The sequence below is a fragment of the Hylobates moloch genome, unplaced genomic scaffold, assembly GCF_009828535.3.
Source record: "Hylobates moloch isolate HMO894 unplaced genomic scaffold, HMol_V3 SCAFFOLD_4, whole genome shotgun sequence".
NCBI lineage: Eukaryota > Metazoa > Chordata > Mammalia > Primates > Hylobatidae > Hylobates > Hylobates moloch.
Genome location: NW_026652279.1, coordinates 95,582,369 through 95,601,455, shown reverse-complemented (window position 1 = coordinate 95,601,455; position 19,087 = coordinate 95,582,369). Strand labels below are relative to the sequence as shown.

Sequence of the window (19,087 nt, the reverse complement as noted above, 5' to 3'; positions counted from 1 at the left end):
TTGGAGAGACATTTCACCTTGAATGTTTGTACTCACTGGACCCTGCCTTCCATCAAGTTGGCAAGGGCACAACAAAATAGTGATTGTAACATAAGCAAGTGACAGGAACAAAAGGAAAACTTAATGACATTATTACCTACATCTGATGGGCCTTTTAGCCCACTATACCTATTTTAAATATTCTGGAAATTATTTTTGTATGAAACAGGTATTATTTATCAACAAACTTTTGGAAAATAAACTCCTCAAACCTTATGCTGTTATGTTAATGTAATGGGCAAGTCTACTCGCCTAGGTGGGAAGAGAAAAAAAACAACTACAACTTGATTCCATTTGTTTTATCCAGAAGAAAAACATTCAAAGTAAAACGTGAACATTTAATTACCTTTAAATAATATATTAAATAATTTACATGCTATACACTTCCAAACGCACTGAACATAAATCCAACTTTATAAGACATATACACAGTCTGCTTTTGCCAACATATACCCTGTAGGCCACTTAAGATGTAACTGATTTCTCAGTCCACCTGTGAGCATATAAACACACAAATATATGTCTAAAGTTGAAGATTAAGATAATAAACCAGAGTTGAATACAAGAAGTCAGCCACAGAAGATTCTAAAACCAAAATCAGTGACTGCAACACCAAGGCACAAAAACTTCCCTTTGTAGTCACAGAGATTAAGTTTCTATTCCCAGTGCTTAAATATGGAAGCAAGATTGGTTAATCACATACTATATTTTATAGTGCATTTCTGTTGCTGTTTAAAAAGGAATATTTTTTAAATTACATAATGTATTACAGAAAAGCATTGGAAAAATAAACAGGATAAGATAAGCTCTCATACAATAAAGCTTTTTTTTGTCTGAAAAAGATGTTTATGTTCAAAACTAATATAATAGAGGTGTAACAGAAAGCAGCATGAGGGACCCTATGCAAATTGCCTAATACTCGAATTGTACTTCATGCCACCATGTTATTTAAATTTTCAATTTTAAAGCCAGTTGGGTGATATTGCTAATTCCAAGTGATAGTTTGGGGGTTTTTATGTTTTGTTTCTTGTTTTTTGGTAATTTAAAGATATGTACTAGTACACAGAATAAACAGTAAATATAACATGGCAAAATGAAATCTTTCCCAGAGTTTAAGTTGCTTTTGTTAAACAATAACTTTGTACTAGAATCTCTTTTTTTTTCTATATTTAACAAGAAGAAAAATAATGCTCCACATAGAAATGACTTCAAAATTCATGCAACCATGCACAACCTAAACTATCTGTACTTCCCTTTTTTATTTACCCAAAAGTTTTTGAGTAAACTGAAAGTTAGACATTCCAGGAACAGCAACTCATTGAGCAATAAGGCAGTTTAAAAATATACATATACATGTACTATTCATTGTTTCTAAGAACAGTTTTAGAGCTTTAGCTCTTTAAACTTACACAGTTGTGAAAGAAATAAAGCCAACCACAAAATAAGAATCAATGGAATGCAGTAATCCATATATAAAAGACAGTCAAATGTGCTTATACGTATTCAAGAAATCAATAATCTGTCTAAGCTGTCAATAATAAATTATCAAATGTAGCACTAAACAAATTATTATCAGAATAAACCTTCAGTTTCATTAATTTTGAATACGAAAGTGGGGCAGGCTAAACGTGAACAGTGTACTTCTACAAGTGTTTATATAGAAGTATTGTAGCATGCAACCCCAGCAGTAATGAGAGCACAATTCTTTACAAACAAAACAAGGCTGACCAAAAGAAAAACAAAACAAAAAATCTTGTTGTAGGCTGTAAAACTTAAGGGTAAAGAAACCACTGGGAATTTAAGGCTTTCTTAGAAATATTTTTCATGGCACTTTAACATTAAATATCACTAAAAGGCAAAATATGTAAATATTAATAGTTACAAAGCTACATAATTGAAAGTACATGCCATATCATTTATTAAGAAACTATGTTGTCAAATTTTGTTTTCTTGAAGTTAAACTGTACTTAAGGAAGGTTATTTATGTTTGGCTGAATTAACATAAATCATAAATGTCAATTCACTAGTGTACAGTGCAAATTGTGTTTTGAGTAAATACATCAAATATCACTCATTTCTTACAGAACTGAATGTCATTCCTTGCTGGAAATGCAATTAAAATGACTTATTTCTCTCACAAGGGCAGTTATTATCCTTCCTTCAACTATTAGCCTACTGTTAAACCCTAAAATTGTTATTAGACAAGTTCCTTTTGGTTATGCTTACAGACCATCCTCACAATAATCCTTTTCTTGTACTGCAATCATTGCAGAAAAAAACTCTATGAGTCTAACAAGTCATTCTTGCCACACCATACTCTAAGCTGACCACAGCAGGTTCTGATTTAGAAAACTCTTCTGCATATTCACTATAACGATTATCTGCCGGGCTGCTGCCCTCTATAGTTCGAAGAGCATCATTTACGGGTAGCAGAGTCTGCTCTTTAAAACACAGGGAAGTTTTGAGGGTAGGTGATTCAGGATGAACTGAATGCAACAATTCCTTGGTGAGGATGCCATCTGTTTGCTTATTTTTGCGTTGTTTAATTTTCTAGAACAAACACAAATTTGAAAAGAAAATTACTAATTGCATATACCACAATATGCTACATGAAAAAAGAAAACATGCTTTTGCAAAATATGTTCTCTGTATGTATAATGCAAAACTAAATCTCAAAAAATTAGAAACATTTAATGCATATGACATGGTTGAAAATCCTAATTGTGTACAATTTTTTGCTGTGGAAAATTGTTAGTTTTTATATTTATTAAACAAACAATCCAGCAAGACTTGACTGCAGGCAATCACTAGGCTTCCACACTTGAAATGGACATATATTACCTAGAAAGCATAACAGGTAAACATTTATAATAAAAGAAATGTATATGAAACATTAACCCTGAGAACACAACAAACAAACTTGTGTAGCTAAAGGGCTGACTATAAAGAGTTTTTCTTACATGGCTTTCCTACAGTGGTTTGTTAGGTAAAAATAACAGACTTTAAACACAACAGAACTTTTTTTTTTTAACAGAAGATTTTTAAAATGTCCTGTGGCAGAGTATCAGGCTCTCCAAATTCTTGGACTGTCCCAATAATCTTGTATTACCTATTATCCTGGACTTGCTTCTCTTGACCATACCCTTCTACAATTTACTCAAGCAGTCATTACCTCCTTATCTAAAAGATGATTAAGGGAGACTCCTGCCTGAGAGGTAGATAAGACAGTCTTACTGTTATAACTGTCTAGGATTTAAAAAATATATATATACTTACTGATCCTTTTTGCTTATATAGGATGGCAGAAAAAAGATGATAGGAAAGTCTTAGGGTAGAGAGGGATTTGTTAAACAAGACACACACGGAAAGCATAAAACATTGACCAATTTGACATGAAAATTCAAAACATCTATATATAGCATACCATAAATAAAGTGGAAAAGACAATAGGCTGGACAAAGCCATTTGTAATATATATAACTAACAAAGAATTAGTGCCTGGCATATAAACAACTCTTACAAATCAGTAAGAAAAAGGCAAATATGCCAACAGAAAAATAAGCAAAGGTTTGAACAGTCCATTCACAGAAAAGGAAAACCAAATGGCCAACAAATATGGAAAGTCATTTAACTTCATTTGTAATCATGGAAATCCAAAACTGAAAACAATTTAAATATTCATCCACAGCTGAATGGATAGACTGTGATATATTCATACAATAGAAAGTTATACAGTAGTTACTAATAAAACAGATGAATAAAAGCTACATGTATCAACATGGATAAATGTCAAAACAATGTTGAGCAAAATGAAGCACATCAACAGTATGGTAACTTTTACGTAGTTTTAAAACATCAGTTTCTTAAGCAGAGTGAAGGGCATATTGGCATATACATTGTCTGTTTCTCTTTACAACTCATACAAACATTATAGATAGTCTTTGGTAGTTTTTCAATACACAATAAAAATATTTTAAGGCAAGAAAAACAGTATTATAAATTGTGATACATGGGTGAAGACTGGGAAAGAGTACAGAGGGTCTTCCAATAGATCTATGTTTTATTTCTTTTTTTGTTTGTTTGTTTTTGTTTTGAGATGGAGTCTTGCTCTGTCACCCAGGCTGGAGTGCAGTGGCATGATCTTGGCTCACTGCAACCTCCGCCTCCCAGGTTCAAGCAATTCTCCCGCTTCAGCCACCCAAGTAGCTGGGATTACAGGCATGCGCCACCAGGCCTGGCTACTTTTTTGTTATTTTTTTAGTAGAGACGGGGTTTCACTGTGCTGGCCAGGCTGGTCTCGAACTCCTGACCTCATGATCTGCCCGACTCGGCCTCCCAAAGTGCTGGGATTACAGGCGCGAGCCAACGCGCCCGGCCTATGTTTTATTTCTTAAAACAAGAACAAGAAAGATCTGAGGCATATATAGTAAATGTCAAAATCCCACAAAAGCTAGCTAGTGGGTACACAGATAGTTATTGTGTTTATCTATACATTATGCTATATACTTCCGGTATTTTAACGTATTTTAAAATACAAAGAAAGTGATTCGAACTAACATATTCAATCAAAGTAGGGTTGACCTGATTTTGAAGCAATTGCTTACTTCAGAAGTTTATGTGCTGATTTACACCAACAATACAAATATTAGTCTAATCGTAAACTAATTTCACATTCCAAATATATTAAATTAGATACTTCAGAATACTTACAGATTCTAGGTCTTTAATGTCTTTCTCTAATTGTTTATTTTGCTCATTCATATTCATAATTATATTAAATACAGACTGCCTAGGATGCAGTGTTCGATCAAATTGGTGGTACATGTTCCTCCAAAACCTTTATGACAAAAAAAAAGTTTCAATAAATTGTGCTTGAGAAAATTCAAATATAAATACTTCAATGATGTCAACTTACTTAAAATGGAAAGATACTGTATTTGGCTCCAAAACTGTAAATCTGTGAGACTTGGAACTGTAGAGAGGATTTAAGTACTTCTTTTGGTCTTCCAAAAGAAATGGCCACAGGGAATAAGTCTTCTCCTTCAACCTTAATGTAATGAGAAAAACACAGAGGTCTTTCCTATAGATGCAAAGTAGTAATGGTAATATTCATTTTTATAAATCAGGCAATGGCTTCCAAAGCAGATTTAAATTTTAGTTTTTTCTTCTATTGACAGTCTAACCTTGTCTCAGAATTCCATATTCTCTCTATTCTCCTTTTTCATTCATAATTAGGTAATAAAGTCATGTTTCTTGAACACAACATAGGTATAACATTTTCTCTCACAACCATGTATTTTAAGGGATTCCTCTCAACTCACACTATTTCAAAAACATGGTCTCTGTTCCACCTACTTCAAATCACCACAAACATACACACAGAACAAGACACTAATGCATCTTTCTGTCTGGCCTTCTTCTCTTAACCCCACATCTGGGCTGTAGTGGCAAGTATCACAGGGCAGGAACACACGTAAGTGTGAGTGGGTACAAAAAGGGAAACAGGCAAAATAGGATGTTATGCAAGAATTTTAAAAGCCAATTATTTTGCAAATCTAAGAGTAGCTGGGCAAAGGTAAGAATGGTTTTAGATTGGACATTTACCAAGTAAACATAATGTAGGTATCCAGGGAGAAAGTGGAAAATCTCCTCATTTTTCCATAACTCCTAAGATGACCCATAGGTGTGTCTTGGAGAAAAACTACTAGGAAATATCTACTCTTATTTCCATCTTTCCATTTTTGAGAATGTTTGGCACTAATTAAGAATAGTTTTTCATAAAATAGCTCTGTACTCCAGGAAAAGAGTCACCTCTGTGCTCCAAATTATAATAAACTATTTTGAAACACTGTAGCATAGAGCTAAAGTCTCAATGTTCTTTGATTGTTCATCTCCGCCATTTTCTATTCACTTTTTATTCCCTTCACACATTTTTAGAATTTTCCACATGCTCTCAGTTCTGCTGTTAACTCTGTTGGGAGTGTGAGCATGTGGCTATCTTCAAATACTACCAGATTTAGCTTCCTTAATATGTCCCTTGGATGTTCAAAAGTCTGTTAAGTGCTCTTTATTGCCTACTGTAAGAGACAATAAAGAAATCGAAACTCAGAAGCTCAACCTAAAACAATATACATAGGACCTCTAAGACTTATTCCAGAGATCTTCCTTGCAGCAAAATTTAGGCAAAAACCCCTATCCCAAAGACTGGTCAGGAAATAACATGAACTAGGGTCAAGTAGTGTCTCAGAGCTTTTCTGAGACCCTACTCAAGGACGGACACACTGCAGCCAACATAGCTAGATGTATTTTCCCCAAAGAACTGTCTGCTTAGAAATGTGGAGAGAGCTATAAGGCTCCATCTTATCTTAAAACAAACCGACAGTTTAAAATATTTTACACTTTAAAACTAGCAACTGATACATTCTGGGAAATTAAACAGCATAAGGATTTCTCTGTTCTAAAATATATCAATGCAGACTGAAAAGAAGCATGAGGGGACTTTCCAGGGTGTTGGCAACATTTCATATTCTGGGTGCTGGTTACATAGGTGTGTGAGTTTGGTAAGATTTACTGAGCTTCACACTTAATGCTCTACGTACTTTTCTGTATGTATGCTACACTTCAAAACACATTTTATAATGTGCTTTTACTATTACCTGAAAGGTGGGGGAATATTAGAAGGGTACTCAGCTTTAGAAATACAAAAAATAAAATCTTTACAATAAAATTTCAAATTGTCAAGATATTTTATTAAGTTTCAAACATGACTTTTGTTAGACCTCGGCTAAGCAGGGGGAAAAGGAGACCCTTTTAATTGAATCATCTTACTTGAGCTCTTCTCTTTCCTTTTGACAATTTCCAAGGAAGTTTCCAAACTGGCATGAATGAATATGTTCATGGATCTGAAGAAGAAATGCTTCACTGAATTCAAAGGCTTGTGGAAACTGTTCGGTCAAATGCCACACACATTCCAAGAACTGAGTGAACACTGGTGAGACTTCCTTTGGGTCACCATCCAATTGGCCACACCTAACCCCACAGAAAGTACAAGCTTTTAAAAACACCTCTGAAAGAGTTCATTGTTCAGGTATTGTTAATCTTAAACCTACAAAAATATTCCTAAAGCACTGTTACATTAGCACAAAAAACTAGAATTTTTATTGAAACCATTTATGAGTTTTTAAACCACAGCTTTAAAGAATCTGTTACCATCTCTAAATAAAATGCAGCCCAAAAGGAAGGTAATAAATAGTCATGAAAATTAACAAGGTACTAGAATTGAAAGAAATTACAGAAAAAAATGTCTTCATGTAAAATACAGTAAAAACCACGACACTCTTACCTCCCATCACGCATGTGAGTTCATAAGGAACAGAAACATTTTGGCATTCTAAACTTGGTTTACTAATTTTATAAAATATATGACTGTGTAACTGTGACTCACCTCTCTGAAAATTTATGTCCAAAAGAGATCCAATCCTTTTCTATTAAAACCTTAATGAGAAAAAGTAAAATTCACTTTCTGACTACTTTCAATTATTTTGTTTAGGCTGGATTAAATCTTATTAGTTTAAAAACAGTATTTACTGTACACTTTTAACTTATAAACAAAACAGCACAAAAAACCACAGGCAAAAGAATGCCAAAACCTTGATTCGAGGTGGGGTTAAAGAAGAATAAAAATGCATAAAAAGAAACAGACTAGTTTTGTGACTTAAATTATTTCCGTTGAATTTATTACATTTTAAGTGAAAAGTACATGTTATAAAGCAGTACTACATTTAAGTTTTTGTATGTATGAAGATGATATATCATAGGAAAAAGGCTAGAAAAATGTAAACCAAAACTGCTAACAAAGGTTAACTCTAGGTGGTAGACTGAGGTACCACCTTTTGGCTTACGTGTATATTTTTTATATTATTTATATACTACTTTTTTGAAGAAAAAAAACTAATGATAAAAAGACCAATTATTTTAATCAAATCTTCTTACTTGAGTTCATGTTCAAATCCAAGTGTTAACATCTATCCTCTTGAATGGACTGACTATGTTTTCCTTGCCATAGCTTCTCTACTTACCCACTCCACTGTAAAAACAGATTTCTAACTTTTTCGGTCTAATCTAAACACATATTTGTAGTATTTAGTATACTTTATCACTTCACTATATAGTCACCAAGCACGTTCTTTTCACAGTGTCAAAACTGCCGGTTTTAGCTTCTCTGATTTTGTCTCAAGCCTCTGCTTTCGGCAGAAGGTTACACACTGATGTGGCTGAGGATGTAGTCGCTGGAGCTCAGGCACAGGCTCCAATCCCAGCTTCACCACTTTGTGTGACCTTGGCCAAGTGATCTTTTGGCTGGAGCCACAGATTTTATCCTGGTCTCTCTGCCATTCTTCTACACAACCATGTTTAAAGCATAACTCAATATCTTTCTCGCTAAATGTATTCTTTGGCTTATCTCAGTGAAAAGCCAGAGAGCAGCACCATCCATCCTGGCACCTAATTCAGAAACTTGGAAATCATCCCAGAGGAAGACTCCTCTCTTCTATCCCACATCCAATCCATGATCAATTCTTACTGACTCTACTTTCTTTTTTTTTGAGACAGAGTCTCACTCTGTTGCCCAGGCTGGAGTGCAGTGGTGCAATCTTGGCTCACTGCAACCTCTGCCTCCTGGGTTCAAGTGATTCTTCTGCCTCAGCCTCCTGAGTAGCTGGGACTACAGGTGCACACCACCATGCCCGGCTAATTTTTGTATTTTTAGCAGAGACAGGGTTTCACCATATTGGCCAGGCTGGTCTTGAACTCCTGACCTCATGATCCACCCGCCTTGGCCTCCCAAAGTGCTGGGATTACAGGCGTGAGCCACTGCACCCAGCTACTGACTCTACTCTAAACATCCTTGGAACCCATCACCTCCCCCTTCGCTTGTGTGTTACTATTTTAGTTTGGTAAAATTGAAAACTTTTGTCTCATAAGTTATCATAACAGTGTCTACACTGGCCTCCTAGCCTCCATTCCCACTCCCTTTGGCCTTCAAGACACCAAGCCACCTTTTTAAAAAGCACATCTAATCAAGTTACTGTTTGCTTGTTTAAAACTCTTTAATAGCTCCCATTATCCAAAGAGGGGAAAGCCCCATTCCAGTCTTCTCTTCCTCAGGCCCTGACCCCACTCTATTCCTCTGCCTCCAAGCCCCCTATTCTAATACTCACTCTGAACTCCATCCATCACACATTACCTGCAGTCACCCAAAGAGGTTATGCTTTGGTTTACACTGTTCCTATTGCCTGGGAAGCTCTCACATCATCCCCATTTATTACATGATTTCATTTGGATGCCTAACAAATAATTAAAGCCAAACACGGCAAAGAAAATATTCCTTATCGTATACTCTCAAGGTAAGCTGAGCATTATTTTCTCATTAACAGCACTCCCACTTGGCCTGTCCCAGAGTCAGTATGCTAGCAGCACAAAATAGTGGTGCTGAAAAGGGACTGGTGATTTTAAATCTTCCTTTGTTTTAAGATGGCACTGTAATAATTCTAAACTAATGAAAATTTTCTAATATCTCTTCATTTAATTTACCATGAGTTAAGAAGTAAATTTTGAAAACATAAGTTAATCTGCTCACACGTTTAAAAGCAAGCAAATAAAAATCTGATCATACCTTTAAAAGCAAAGAAACAAAAAACAGGAACGAGGGCTTTATCTTCCAAAGGAGAAAATCTATTCAACTAGAAATTTTATCTTCAGATATAAAAATGCATAACATGTTATTACACTTACGAATGCAGGTGTTTTAAATAGAAGGTTTCCTTCAGAATTTAATTTTAAGTACTCTTATTTGTGCATTGTTTTATTAGATTATTTACATTTGTTAGATAAAAATGAGGGAGAAAATACTGAATATTCCCATTGCAACATTTTAGGAAAAAAAATTATTTAAATCTAAAGTTTATTGTGTTAGCACAAATGGAAATGAGTCTAATTCAAGGTTTCTCAACCTAGACAGTACTGACATTACAGGCCAGATCAGTCTTTGCTGTGAGGCTGACCCCCCAGCAAAAATTTTGTGCATTGTAAAATGTTTAGTTAGCAATATCCCTGGCCACTCCCATGGATGCCAGTCTCATCATTTCCTTTAGTGCAAAATGGTCTCCAACACTGCCAAATGTCCTCTGGAGGGACATAAAATTACTCCTACTTAAGGACCATTGGTCTAACCAAATAAATCCTTACCATGAATCCTTTGATTGTCCTGTAGTAGGAATCCAGTAAAAGAGAACCCAGGGAACAAACCTGGGAAGTCCTATCCCAACCATCGGAACAATGCACCAACACACTTGCATTTTCAACTGTTATTGCCTGAAAAGAAAGATCGCATACATTCTAGCGTACTTTAAGGTAAACCAGTAAGTTCTACTTGAAAACCAGACTAGCAGGTATTGTGTTACAAAGAAGTGCTATGCCTGCAATGATAATGTCACAGCATAATTTCCAAAATACACAACAAAATATGATAACAACAAAAACACAAACAAACAAACAAGAAAAGAAAAAACGCCGCTTCAAAGTATTTAGGAGTATCTTTTTAAGTTTCTACATTAAGTGCTACGTGATATTTTTAAGGCTGAAAATAAAGTGAAGCTTATAATAGAGGTAAAAAATAATACAAGTTATCTGATGAATAGATACCAGCCCCCAACAGAATAGACCCCAAGATCAAATATGAAAGATAAAGTGTTACTTTGGCCAAGAAGATTGCAGCATCCATAACAGCTTTGATATGGCGAAGCCATCCTGAGCTCTCCAAACCGGAGTAGAAATCATTGACAGAAAGCCCTTTAGTACCATTGACTAAAAGAGGTATAAAAATATTTCAATTAGAATATGGCTAGAGTTTCTGTGTTTCTTTTTTCAAGATCTCTCTACATAACTGAATTAAGAAAGAAGACAAAATAAATAGGCAAGACTCTATAAATGAAAAGATGCTATTAAAAGCTCAATAACTGATTCTTGGATATATTTTCCTATTATTCCTGTGCTTACAAAAATGCTCCAATCTCTTTAAAAACATGTAGCACAAGCACCTAACTAAAAATAATCTTATATTTTAATTTTTTAAATTCTATACTATGACTGGAATATTTAAATGAACATTACTATAAATTAGTATTCACTGTACTGACTACTCAAGAATATCTATCTAATAACAATTTTTTTGCAAAACCATTAGAATTGTACTAATACAGCAGCCACTAACCAAATATGGCTACTAAACATTTGAAATATGGCTTGTCCAAACTCAGAGTATAGTAAGTGTAAAATACACGCCTGATTTCTAAGAGTTGATGAAAAGAAAAATATCTCATTACTGATTTTTTTATATTGACTACGTGTTAAAATAATGTTTTTAATATATTAAGTAAGGATATTATTAAAATTAATTTCACTTGTTTCTTTTTACTTTTTAAAATGTGACCACTGGAAAATTCTAAATTACATGTGACTAGCATTAGATTTCTTTTGGACAAGGGTGCCTAAAAAAGTAAGCAATAATATACCTTCCAATAATTTCTGAAGGCTGGACCTCATGACATGAATATTTTCAATTCCAACAAACTGAAATCTAATATTGGAATAGTTGTCTTCATTTTCATAACCTTTTCCAGCTGCTCTGTTGGCCATTGCATTCAGCTAAAATTAAAAGTTTTATAAATTTAGAGATAAATTACTTTTCTCTTTTAATTTACCAAAATGTCATGAAAATACTAAATAAGCAGTATTTTAGCTAGGAGACAGTTTAAAGGAACTCATCAAAACTGAATAAGCTACCATTCATCTTTTAATAAGTAAAAATGCCACGTTATTAAATAGTAATGAAGGAGATAATAAAGTAATATGATTGCTATATAATGGAAAGGTCAAAGTTCCCATAAGTTCATGAAACCAATTCATTTATGTTTTTAATCAGTTTTCCATACGTTTTTAATATTTTAAAATTAAAAATAAAGAAATGTCTCCTATCTAATTTCTAAACGATTCATTTGAGCAGAGCTGGCTGGGGGACTTGTCTTTTACAGAATGAACCTATGAGTTTACTTCAGAACATGCCTAGAGCACTGATCATTCTGAGAGCCATAGGGACCTGAAAATCAGATCTGAAATATGCTTCAGATTACTTGAGGGAGATTATATGAGAGATTATTGGAGGCCCATACACCATATAATATGGCATATAATCAGCTATCCTGATACACCTCTGAGAATTGGGCCAAAAATAAACCGGTCTTCAGGAAAAAACAGATTGCTCATAGGCCCATAGTCTTTAGCTATTAGATCAAAACGTTGTCAGCGGTCCCCTTAGGATTTGTCATGCTTAATTCTTCCAGGCTGGGATTTCATATAGTATATTAACACAATTTATTAAAAATTCTTATGAACGTGGATAAAACGGAGCCTAAATTAGAAGAAAAGGAGCTCTTCATTTTGTGGATTGGACCTCAGTTTGGTAACAAGTACAGTTAAATTGTATCATACTGACTCACTAGTTATTCGGTACCTAAAGTAAAATCTACAGTTAGATGTCAAAAAATGCTTCCACATTATTACTACTTGATTTACATTTAACTAGTAAAACAATCAAAGAATGATATATTTTCTGTGAAGAAGGTAATTATACAAATAAGAGCTATGAGGTCCTGAAAAACAAATCACTGTATCAGACCTCATCTTCAAAAAGTCTCATATTACAATCGCCTTTTATATCTAATTTTATCGAAAAAGTGTTCTAGAATTTTTCTTATAAGAGATATCACCAACACTCGCAACTCCTAATAAAGTCTTTTATTTTTAATAAAAGGTTATCAAGTTATCAATTTCTATTTTTTTTTTTTGTCGCCCAGTCTGGAGTGCAATGGCACAATCTCGGCTCACTGCAACCTCTGCCTCCCGGGTTCAAGCAATTCTCCTGCCTCAGCCTCCCAAGTAGCTGGGATTACAGGCGCCTGCCATCGCGCCCAGCTAATTTGTTCTATTTTTAGTAGAGACAGGGTTTTGCCATGTTGGCCAGGCTGGTCTCGAACTCCTGACCTCAGGTGATCCACCCATCTTAGCCTTCCAAAGTGCAAGGTGTGAGCCACCGTGAACAGCCAAATAATTTTTTTTTTTTTTCTTTTTGAGACAGAGTTTCACTCTTGTTGTCCAGGCTGGAGTACCATGCCGTGATCTCGGCTCACCACAACCTCTGCCTCCCAGGTTCAAGCGATTCTCCTGCCTCAGCCTCCCAAGTAGCTGGGATTACAGGCATTCGCCACCACGCCCGGCTAATTGTGTATTTTTAGTACAGACAGAGTTTCTCCATGTTGGTCAGGCTGGTCTCAAACTCCTGACCTCAGGTGATCCACCTGCCATGGCCTCCCAAAGTGCAATTTACTCAAATTAATCTCTTCTTCTGTTTTCTAAATTATCTTTTGTGAAATTGCATAATGATGAGAATCACTTCTAAAACAGTGACCATTCCTTTCACAAAGCTGCCTAAAAAGCACTTGCGTTCTATATTGCTCACTCGCTTTTTCTCATTGCTTTCTCTTATTTTCTCATCATTCCGGATTTTTGAAGAAATCCTCACTATAATTCTGCCAATGTCCTTTTGGGCAGCCCACCAGCTCTGCATGCGATGCTATAACAAAAATTAAAAGTAATGTTAGCTATTACCACTGAGGATTTTAATTATTTTAGTTTCAGGATCCTATATGAATTGGTTGTTTAATTACGTTAATAAAAAGAAGAAGGGACTCTGACATTTGTCCCAATGATAAAAATTTGGCCCCATAGCACAGATGCCTAAGAGAACCCAAATTCCTGTTCACTATCTACAATTCTCTAGTTCAATGTTTCCTAAGTTAACTGTTTTCCTTATTTTCTTGAAAATTTCAAGCTAAAATCCATTATTTTAGCATAAAAATGTTTTGCCAATTGAAAATTCTTCAAAAAAGAATAATAAGAATTTAGCCTGGGCGCAGTGGTTCATGCTTATAATCCCAACACTTTGGGAGGCTGACTGAGGTGGGCGGATCACTTGAGGCCTGGAGTTCGAGACCAGCCTGGCCAACATGGTGAAACCCCGTCTCTACTAAAAATACAAAAAATTAGCCAGGCATGGTGGTGCATGCCTGTAATACCAGCTACTCAAGAGGCTGAAGCATAAGAATTGCTTGAACCAGGGAGGCAGAGGTTGCAGTGAGCCGAGATCACACCACTGCACTCCAGGGTGACAGAGTGCAACTGTCTTAAAAAAAAAAAAAAAAAAAAGAATAGTAACAATTTATTTTTCATAACACACATTTTATTATTTCTTCACAATAACATAAGACTTATATACTAGCAAGAGTTCTCAATATACAATTCAGCTTTCCTGAATTTATATCTATCAGAAGACATAAGAAATCACCATGAGTTACTCAGAAATTGATCTTCTAAATTGGTATCCTTTAAATAAAGGATTGATTTCCTTAGTATCATTAGCCTTAGTTAATTTAAAACTAGGAATCAGATATTTTAATTATGGGCAAGTTTATTAACTCTCATTAAGTAATAAAAATAATTAAACTAGCAGACTGTACTGTATTTAAAATACATACTTTTGGCCTGGTATCCATGACATACATATAGCGATTGACTGGATTGGCTTTACTAATGGCTTGAAGCAAATGTTCATCCTCCAGGCACCTGGCACTGAATCCAGAGAGTGGTTGACTACATCGACAAATGGCAGCCTATTTTTTAAAGGACAGAAAAGAGATTATGCAAAGGTCTCTAAAACGTGTCTTTAAAAATGCTTACAAGAAAAAAAGCCAAAAGTGTTAAAATCAAATATGACAATTAGGAGGCATTAACTTTAAGATCCTCTTTGAATTAAATACTATTTCAAAATTTTGACATTCCCTAAGTTTTCCCAATATTCTCTTCTCATAAGAAAACTAAATATCTCCTTATCTAGTTTGATGAAAAAAACCTAGGTCCTAAGAAATAACACCCAGTCAATTCTCTGTAGTAACCTACTGTTAAGATATCTGCATTCTGCACTCCATTTAGATTACAGGATACTTCCAAGTAAAAGATTAGTCAATAAAAATAGAACAAGAATTTTTAAGTAGCAACATTGGAACTTTTACTTTCTAAAGGCTTTAAGATCTCTAATTAGAAATCAGCAATCTTAATATAAAATGAGAAAAATGACCTTCAATTCAAATTTGGGTTAAAATACAGTCAATCGAATAGAGCAAGAATATCTATAAGCAGTGAATCGTTGGATTCATTATTTACTGTTTTTTGTTTGGTTGGTTGGTTTTTGAGACAAGGTCTTGCTCTGTCGCCCAGATTGGAATGCTATGGCGCGATCACAGCTCACTGCAGCCTTCATCTCCTGGGCTCAAGCAATCCTTCCAACTCAGCCTCCAGATTAGCTGGGACTAGAGGAACACACTACCGCGCTTGACTAATTTTTGTATTTTTTGTTAAGATGGGTTTTTGCCATGTTGCCCAGGCTGGTTGTCAACTCCTGGGCTCAAGCGATCTGCCCACCTCAGCCTCCCAGCATGCTCCCAGGGATTACAGGCATAAGCCATCATGCCCAGCCTACTATTGTTTAAAGTCCTAAAAAAAAGATTTAAAAGACTTAGACCCATATACTTTTTCTCCACTGGAAAACAAAAATGCATACAAATTCACACAATTGCATATTTTAAACTCACAAAATAAAACCATGAAAATATGATAAAATAGTAGAAAATGAGCACTGCCTTATCAAATTCTTTTCAGACCTACTTTCGGATTTGTTAAGTTGTTCACTGAATTTTCAGCCCAACTTTCCAATAAACAATGTTTACACATATGGCTGTGTCAAGACAGGCCATAACCATTTAGCCTCTCTATGATGTAGTTGTGAAAAGTAGATTAGAAACTTCTGTCTAAACTCTTACCCCTTTGCCTCTGCTCCTTCCCAAAATCCAAGTCAGGTTCTAATAAAGAAAGTTAAAATGTATAAAACCACAGGGACAAAGAGAATGGGAAAAAAGACACAGAGATGTCAATAAAATTCGGGGAGATGATAGCTGACTAGCAAGTGATAACAAATTTTACAGGACAAAGAAAACTGCTAACTCCCTTAAGTCAGTAAGAAGCAAGGTATTTTGTGCAGCAAAATCCCAAAAGGCTCAAAACCTCTGAAGGCTTGAGCAGGGATGTAACTGAAAAAAAGGAGAACTGGTTGAATGCCTATATGAGAACTAGCTAAGACCACCAGATTCTCCCTTGCCTTGAAGACAAAGTTTATTCTATGATAAGGATGAACCTGAAGACTCTATAGACAATAGACACAGCTGTGGGCAGGGGTGCAGCCCTATACTCACAAAAACTAGGAGCATTAAGTAAAGTCTACATAACAAAATGTGAGATCCTACCATCACTCTTCTCACCCTTGGATCATGGCCAGACTTACTATACACATTGGGACCAAAATTAGAGGTTTCTTCTTTAAGGAAACCAACTTATACAACAGAAAGAATCCCAAAGCCAGGCATGGTGGCTCACACCTGCAATCCCAGCACTTTGGGAGGCCGAGACTGGTGGATTACCTGAGGTCAGGAGTTCAAGACCATCCTGGCCAAATGGTGAAACCTAATCTCTACTAAAAATACAAAAATTAGCCAGGCGTGGTGGCACATGCCTGTAATCCCAGCTACTTGGGAGTCTGAGGCAGGAGAATCACTCGAACCCAGGAGATGGAGGTTGCAGTGAGCCGAGATTGTGCCACTGCACTCCAGCCTGGGAGGCAAAGCGAGACCTTGTCTCAAAAAAAAAAAAAGAAAAAAAGAATCCCAAGATACAAACCATTCCTGCACACAAACTTCAAAACAGCTTGAATATGAGAACTCAGCCAAGAAACAGGTATTTGAAAGACATGAAAGACAAAAACACTAAATAAACAGAAAAAAATGGAACTCTGAGCAAAACAATAATAACTAATGTGGGAAGCATGAGAATTATTTTTTTAAATCTTTAACATCCTCAAAGAACTAAAACATCACATCCAAGAATAGAAAACTATCTTAAAAATTCAGAGAATAGGAAAAGCTCTCAGATATTAAAAACATCACAGCAAAAAAAGGGATCTAAGACACAGACTGGAGATAAGGTTGAGGAAATCTTCCAGAAAATACAAAAAAAAATGAAAAATAAAGGAGAAAGTTTTTTAAAAAAGTAGAAGTTTATTCTACAAAGCCCAGTTGTCAACTAATAAATAAAAAGTACAAAGAAAACTGATAGAACAGAGGACAAAGCCCAGTTGTCAACTAATAAATAAAAAGTACAAAGAAAATTGATAGAACAGAGGAAATTATCAAAGAAATAGAGAAGCAAATTCCCAAAATTGAGATCTGAGTTTCTGGATGAGATTTAAAAAGACATTACTGTGAAATTTCAGAACAGGCACGTGGTGGCTCACGCCTGTAATCTTAGCACTTTGGGAGGCTGTGGCGGGTGGATCACTTGACGTCAAGAGTTCAAGACCAGACTGGCCAACATGGTAAAACCCTGTCTCTACTAGAAATACAGAAATTGGCTGGGCATGGTGGCAGGCGCCTGTAGTCCCAGCTACTCAGGAGGCTGAGGCAGGAGAATCGCTTGAACCCAGGAGGTGGAGGTTGCAGTGAGCCGAGATCACACCACTGCACTCCAGCCTGGGCAACAAGCGAAACTCCATCTCAAAAAAAAAAAAAAAAAAATTTCAGCACACTGGGGAAAAAGAAGATTCTAAAAGTTCTCAGAGAAAACAAAATCAGGTCCCAAAGGATTGGGAGTCAGAAATGGCATAGAATTCCTCAACTTACTTGCTGTGAGACAAGGAAGTAATTTACTCTCTTTGAACTTCAGTTTCCCCACTGGAAGTTACAGGTAATTAGTAAAGCCTACCTTACAAAGTTAGGAAGACATACATATAAAACATTTAACATACAGTACCTCCTGGCCTTCTATTAGTAGGCTACAAAGGTAAGTTTTACTAATATAAGCAACCCTTATTACAGCATCTCACTATAAAGATGCCTCCTCCACTGTTTCATGTTGCAAAATACTTTTGATTTGAGCTTACTATTAAAATGGGATCCTGAAATGCCCTTGGTTCTCTCCCTTGTCTCAGTGGTTGTCTTATCAAAACTATCTGGTTTTCCCAAATACGAGCAGAATCAAAAGAGAACCACAGGAAAGAAAGAGGATCCTATCTGTTAACTAATTCTATTATTTTCAAGTTACTGCTGGAAGGAAGGGAGGGTCAAGAAAAGATGACAAGGAGTATGAAAATTTCTGTATTTGAGTAGTTTTGTTTTAAATTTGCAAAAATGTAATTAAACAAAAAGCCAGTGCTTCTCCTTTTGCAATCTTTTCATGTAAAAAATAGTGTTCTTGATCTAGGCACAGTGGCTCACACCTGTAATCCCAGTACTTTGGGAGGCTAAGGCAGGTGGATCACATGAGGTCAGGAGTTCAAGACCAGCCTGGTCAATGTGGCAAAACCTCATCTCTGCTAAAATTAGCCAGGCATGGTGGCACGCGCCTGTAGTCCCAGGTGCTCGGGAGGCTGAGGCACAAGAATTGCTTGAACCGAGAGGTGGAGGTTGCGGTGAGCCAAGATCTTGCCACTGCACTCCAGCCTTGGCAACAGAGTGAGACTCTGTCTCAAAAAAAAAATAGTTATTTTAGATACTTAAACCTAAAGATGAGTTATACTTTATTTCTAAAATCAAAAGAAAAGCATCCTACCTCCTTATCTTGATGATAGTAGGAAAGAACTGGGAACCTTCCCTTGCTCCGGAACTTGGAACTACCAACAATTATTGGTTTGCTTGCTATCCGGGGAACATAAAGTTCTCTGGGGTAAGTTTCACAGATCTGTAAATATCAAACAAAACATAACCATTCTACTCTTAGTTCAAAACCCCTTTAAAAACCTTTAATATTAAATGCAAGAACAGCACATTTCAGT

At 35.7% G+C, this 19,087-nt stretch overlaps 1 protein-coding gene across 5 annotated transcripts in view; it reads right to left on the bottom strand.

The window, feature by feature from the left end:
• Positions 1-323: 323 nt before the first annotated feature.
• The window catches only part of MTMR6 (myotubularin related protein 6), a 46,298-nt gene continuing 27,534 nt past the window's right edge, over positions 324-19,087 (bottom strand). For 3 of the 5 annotated variants that reach the window (XM_032150620.2, XM_058437745.1, XM_032150618.2), the window contains exons 5-15: positions 18,865-18,993; positions 14,688-14,822; positions 13,613-13,726; positions 11,610-11,742; positions 10,793-10,902; positions 10,285-10,410; positions 7,484-7,533; positions 6,868-7,068; positions 4,955-5,086; positions 4,750-4,876; positions 324-2,589 (exon numbers count right to left, since the gene is read on the bottom strand). In XM_032150620.2, coding sequence (XP_032006511.1) covers positions 2,329-2,589; positions 4,750-4,876; positions 4,955-5,086; positions 6,868-7,068; positions 7,484-7,533; positions 10,285-10,410; positions 10,793-10,902; positions 11,610-11,742; positions 13,613-13,726; positions 14,688-14,822; positions 18,865-18,993 — 1,518 coding nt within the window. In that variant the 3' untranslated portion in view covers positions 324-2,328. The remainder of the gene's footprint in view (positions 2,590-4,749; positions 4,877-4,954; positions 5,087-6,867; positions 7,069-7,483; positions 7,534-10,284; positions 10,411-10,792; positions 10,903-11,609; positions 11,743-13,612; positions 13,727-14,687; positions 14,823-18,864; positions 18,994-19,087) is intronic. The other 2 variants (XM_032150619.2, XM_058437746.1) reach the window with 2 other exon arrangements.